This window comes from Medicago truncatula, chromosome 8, assembly GCF_003473485.1.
Source record: "Medicago truncatula cultivar Jemalong A17 chromosome 8, MtrunA17r5.0-ANR, whole genome shotgun sequence".
NCBI lineage: Eukaryota > Viridiplantae > Streptophyta > Magnoliopsida > Fabales > Fabaceae > Medicago > Medicago truncatula.
This window is the reverse complement of record NC_053049.1, coordinates 43,237,355-43,243,329: the sequence shown is the minus strand read 5'-3', so window position 1 is coordinate 43,243,329 and position 5,975 is coordinate 43,237,355. Positions and strand designations below refer to the sequence as shown.

Genomic DNA, 5,975 nt, shown 5'->3' with positions numbered 1-5,975 from the left:
ATTGAAACACGCCTTCGTGATGATTTCGCTATCTATTTGTCGCTGCATATATCTTAAGAAGAAATGGGGAACTTTTCCAACATGTAAAACTAATGTTCATGAACATGAAGACAAATATATTACAGAAGACGATAGAAAATGAAGAACAATCAAATTATACAATATTTTTACATACAAAAGACTACAAATAAATAAACAACTAGTACTTTGAAACAAACAAAAAAAAGAGATAAAGTGGTGAAGTTAGTAGTAATTTTGCCTAAATTTTGGGGAAGAAATAATTAATTAAAGTGAATTGATCTTTAATGATAATAAATAATTGTCACATCATCGAGTATTCAGATTTATGAAATTTCGAAGTCCAAGTCTAATCTAAATCCTACACATTTTTAAGTCAAAAATTGAAGAAAGATGCCATAAAATGTAGATTTCATTTATTCAGACTACAAATCAAATGAACAATGGCACAAAATCATATGTATACTCAGTATGTTCATAAATAATGTTTGGTATCGAGTATTGAAAACAAATTCAAAATTCAAACTCCGGGTCTCGAACCGAGTACCTACAGGTTGTAGGGCAAACCTTGCAATCAAGTGACTTCTCATGAGACAACTCCAAAATTCAAACTCTAAAGTAGAGGATATTGGGATCCATTTCTTCCTGCAATATTCCCTGAGGTGGAAACTTAGGGAGGCTACTAGCAATATATTTGGCCACATCTAAATAAGTTTGGTTCCTTCTCACAGCCACATCAACATCAGTGTTTATTTCCTCTAGATTTTTTCCCAGTAAATGATTAGAAATGTTGCAAGTGTCTTCCTTGTTTACTGCCTCAAATTTCTCAGTCTTCATTGTCCAACTTCCATTCCTCAAGTTGAAGCTATATAGAGGAAAGAACCTTTGACCATATACAGCTAAAAACTCTATTGCACTTAAAATGTAATCAAAATCACTTTCACTCATGTAATAAGGAAAACTAACTCTTGTCCATCCAGGTTTTACTCCAATATAGCCCTGTAGCAAAATATCCAAAACAATAAACAATTTTAGTTTTTCTTTTAAATGCATTGAAAAGTCTTAAAACTTCATATAGATTAAAGAAACATTTAACCTAAAAAATATCAAGAAATAAGATGATTTTTCACCTCTTGAACAGCTGATCTAATAGCAAGTGATTGAGATTTATTGATGTTGAGTAATTCATGTCCATAAGGTCCAGCACAAGCACACCCACCTCGAGCTTGAATGCCAAAAAGGTCATTAAGCAATGCTGCAACAAAAGGGCCATGAAGTGGCTTGCCTCTCTGGTTCCCCATTTCTTGCCACAGATTAAGCTCCCCTTCATGTTCTTGGCTACTACTATCAATTGATGAGCAAGAATTGGTTGTAGAGTAGATGAGAAATGACAGTATAGCTTGTCGCTTGGCGTTTAAGTTACCCAAAATCTTAATGTTGGGGTTGGTAACAAGTCTCTTGAGTGCCTTGTTAATGTATAGTTGTTCTCTTTTCTCTATCTCGTTGTAGCCAATGTATTCTTTCACCCAAAATGCTAACGATGCTCTCACTGTTTGAATTATTGGAGGGGTTCCCCCATTTTCCCTATCTTCTATATTCTCCATATATATTGTGTCCTACATTGATCACAACAACAACACTGAGAAACTTTCTTTAGGCCGACTAACAAAAAAACTTTTACAAAATGAGATTTACCTTTTCATCGAAAGCATTGACGTAAGTGACAGTTCCACCTCCACAAGTGGACGGGGGTGAAGATCTCAACCGATACAAGGCCTTGTTCATCAAAAGTACTCCCGGAGAATCAGGACCACCAAGAAACTTATGTGGACTAAGGAACACAGCATCGTACCCATCATTCTTCCCTGATCTCATGTCAATCTCCACATACGGACCACTAAACAAAAACCATTAATTACTATGTCAACAAATATTCTAATATACAGAAAGCCACAATTGACAAATCAAATTAACTATGCACCTTGCTGCAAAATCAAAACATGCATAGCCGTTGTATTTGTGAAAAAGCATTGCGATTGCATGTGTATCTGAGTAGATTCCAGTTACATTACTACAAGCAGAGAAAGATCCTAACAATGGTCGATTAGTATCTTTATAGGCCTCAAGTTGTAGCTTCAAAGCTTCCATATCAAGCAACCCTTTATCATCTAAGCCAATCTCTACAACCTCTGCCAAACTCTGCCTCCAAGAAAGTAGATTTGAATGGTGCTCATGTGGTCCTACAAAAACCACCCATCTTTCTTCTTTGCTAAGGCTATTCAACATACTTTCCCTCAAAATAGAAGGCACTGCAATTACCATTACTTCTTGAAGTCTTTTGATGGATGCAGTTGTGCCTGAGCCACAGAAGATGATTGCATCATCTTCTCCGCCACCTAAGCATTTCTTAATGTACTCAGTTGCTTCATGTAGCATTTTTGTTGTTCTGCTTCCCACATAACTGTCGCAAGTATGAGTATTCCCTGTCCAAGAATAACAAGGCTAAAAGAGATGCTCACACATTAATATTTTTTAGTCTCTTGTCTTCTATAATTTTCTCCATCAACCTAAATGCTTTGGTTGCAAATCATCAATTTTGGTCTCTTTATTAGAGGAAGTTTTGGTTGGTGACAACTATTTGGACATACTATTTGAGTATCCTCGCATATTTAAAAAACAGTTTTGCTAACTAGTGTGTAAGGACAATTTTTTAAAATTTAGTTTGACCATGTAAGTATTTTCCTTCTTATCTTACAAAGTTAAATATGTTAGTCATTTCAGTCGTTATTTTCATTTGAGTCTTTCAAATCCTTTGTGTCATATTCAAACCAAAAAGTGACATAAATGATCAAAGTGTCTAACATTTAAAATTTAAGATAACAAAATGGAAACAAAAAATTAAAGAGGTCAAAGGGATTGACTTTTGTAACTTAGAATGGCCATATTAGCTAGCATATATTGTAGAGATTATTCAGTCACAATGTGAATGAAGTGACATACCATAGAAAGGAAGAAGGTGATTGATGATGAAATCTTCATTGTAACGAAGACTACGACCAGAAGCAGTGTGATCAGCATAGACAAGTTTTCGTCTTCCAAACGGAGAATCAAACTTTGCATAATTACCTATGATTTGAGACCGCAACCAACAGAGTTTTTCCTCCACACTTTCATTACAAGGCAGGTCCATTTCCACAAGTTTCTTAAAGGATTCAGGGTGGTAGCAAAAATCATGAGATGTTTCTAATTTGTTGTTTGTTTTGGTTAAAGATACATAATCCCCATTTTTGGCCTTGTTCTGACTTTGAGCTAAAATAGGTATGATTTCTGCTAACAATGGTTGTTCTATCTCCATAAGCAAGAATTGAATATAGTGATGTATGATATTGTTAATGTAATGAAACATATAAGAAAAAGAGAATGAAGAAGGCTTGTTACTAGAGAACGTAGAATATTAATTTGAGCTATTTATATAACTAGTTAAATGATTTTCAGTGGGATTTATAACATGAGCCGAACAAAAGCTGTTGGCACTATTTTATTGTAGATATATATCCACCAATTCAGGTAGCTCTCCCTCTAGATTGTAGTTGCTTGCAAGTTGGAATTAAAACATTGTATTTGAACTTTATGCTTTTCTTTGGGCCGGACAAAGGAAAGAAATAAAAAATTAAGCTTCTCTTTTCTTTTCGTTAACCACGTACCTAGTACACGGTAATATCAGCATTAGCATATGACTCTTTATGAAAATGAAACTCACTTGTAAAAAAAATGAAACTCTTTAAAAAGATATTAATTAAAAAGTGTGACATCTTCCATATCTTTAAGGAAAATGGTCACACAAGTTAATGATTCAAATATAAAAATAATTTATTGGAATGTGTGCATTGCATTTAAACTTTAATTTTTTAATCAATTATATGCACAAAATTTTAGAGAATATTTCTTATTTTGAGTTTCTTAACATGTGCCCTAAAGGCACAAGTTAACACTACCCTATTTTTACATACAATTAATCATCGTAAACATTACATTCAATTTAATTGGACCTATGAGACATAATATTATTATGAATGACTCTTTGAACTTTATGTTTCTGTCAACATCATCTTTGGCCACTTTTTTGAGGCGACTTTGAGGGTTGCAGGTCCCACCATAAAAGCTCCGGTGTCAAATGACGGTTTAATTTTTTTTTATTCATGCATTCAATTAAATTATATTAAGTAAATATTTTTGTAAAATAATAACTAGATATTTGTAGAGTTATTTTAAGAATTAAACTAACATAATAACATTATAATGTGATTTGATTGAATATGCGTGTAAAAAACAAAAGGAATCCTGGGACACTCTTTTTTCAACGTTCCCTTCAACGCGTATTCTTCTATAGGATGAAACCATGTATAACCCACCATTTTGAATAGAACTCATTTCTAAAGTGTAATATCCACTATAATTTAAGTCAATAAAAAAGTGAGTGTTTGCGAGAGTTTTGCTAACACTACTAAAAAAACAAATACATGGTTCGTGTATACAAATAATTCAAAGTAAAATTGGGTTAAATTTCGTGAACTCGATTTTCTAGTCTATAAAATAAATAGATTAATCATAAATTTGAAAAGCAATGAGTGATTTAATATTTATAGTTGATTTTTTATTTCAAAAAAAAATTGAAAGCCAGATGAATATAAAAATATACACTAATAATCGCAACACAAAGATGTCCCATGAATGATAATTACAAAAAAAAAAGTCCCAGTCAAGTAAACATGTTATGTCTCCAAATTACACGAACCAAGATACAAAGAAATCCTAAGTAACGTCATAATCCAAACAAACAAGGGACTGAGAATTCTAATGGTAAAGGTAAAATATGAAATTCATTCTTTTTGAATTTCATTCATGCCAAGATAAGAATTTTACCATATCAATGATACTTCCTTCATTCTTCTCATGCTGACAAAAAATCAAGTTAGGGAAGGAAATAATCCAAGCTAAAATCGAAACTGAATGAAATTGTGTGATTCTTCTTAATAGCAAATGGAATAATCCAAAAATAAAATTTGAAATACGGTGGTTGAATTTTTGCAAAGATGATGATTTTCAACTAGGACACACTATAAATTTGACTTCTAAAACTATTACAAATACCATTCAAATAAATTATGACAAATATAATTGGGCTAATGTTAGAATCACTCTTTATAATTTGTAAGAAAGCTATGATTTTAATGTGTTCCCTTTTAAATTTTAGTCTACAGACACAGTTTCATAAATTTAATTCAATTTAATTATTACTATCGTTATATTTGTTAGCGCAGCTTCTATGCTTGTTTTACAAGCTAGGGTTTTCTAGGGTTTTGATTTATTGGATTTTTTAGATAAAAATAAATCACACTTTTTAGTCCCTACAAAATTTTCCGTTAGTGTTTTTAGTCCCTGTTAAATTAAAATTTGTTTAATTTTGCTTAAAATTTTAAATTTTTTAATGATTTTTTACATACTTGTTTAAAACATTATAAAAGGTTCCGCCACAATAAATTAGCTCAAAATTTTATTTTTAGGTCCAAATTTTCGTTAGTTTTATCTTGAATTTTTGGCGTTTTAAAAAAATTATATTTATTCATTACATGTTAAAAAATTTTAATTTTTTATAAAAGAGATTATTATAATGTTCTTAACATGTCTGTTAAAAATCATTAAAAAATATAAAAGTTTAAGTATAATTAAACAGATTTCAATTTAATAGGGACCAACACATACTTTTAGTCCTTGTAAAATTAAAATTTGTTTAATTGTGCTTAAACTTTTAAATTTGTAACATATTTTTCACATACTTAATTAGAATATTATACAAAGTTCCTCCGCAAAAAAGTAACTTAAAATTTTATCATTAGGTCCAAATTTTCATTAATATAATCTTGAAAATTTGACTTTTAGAAAACTTCATATTTAAT

The 5,975-nt window shown here is 31.2% G+C and overlaps 1 protein-coding gene across 1 annotated transcript; it reads right to left on the bottom strand.

Moving 5' to 3' along the window:
* Positions 1-285: 285 nt before the first annotated feature.
* LOC11436770 (uncharacterized) lies at positions 286-3,460 on the bottom strand. Its single transcript, XM_003630210.4, has 5 exons — positions 3,019-3,460; positions 2,000-2,501; positions 1,714-1,915; positions 1,149-1,634; positions 286-1,017 (listed from the first exon to the last, which is right to left on the bottom strand). The coding sequence occupies exons 1-5, from the start codon at positions 3,422-3,424 to the stop codon at positions 625-627; spliced, it is 1,989 nt and encodes a 662-aa protein (XP_003630258.2). The 5' UTR covers positions 3,425-3,460; the 3' UTR covers positions 286-624.
* Between the last annotated feature and the right edge of the window lie 2,515 nt (positions 3,461-5,975).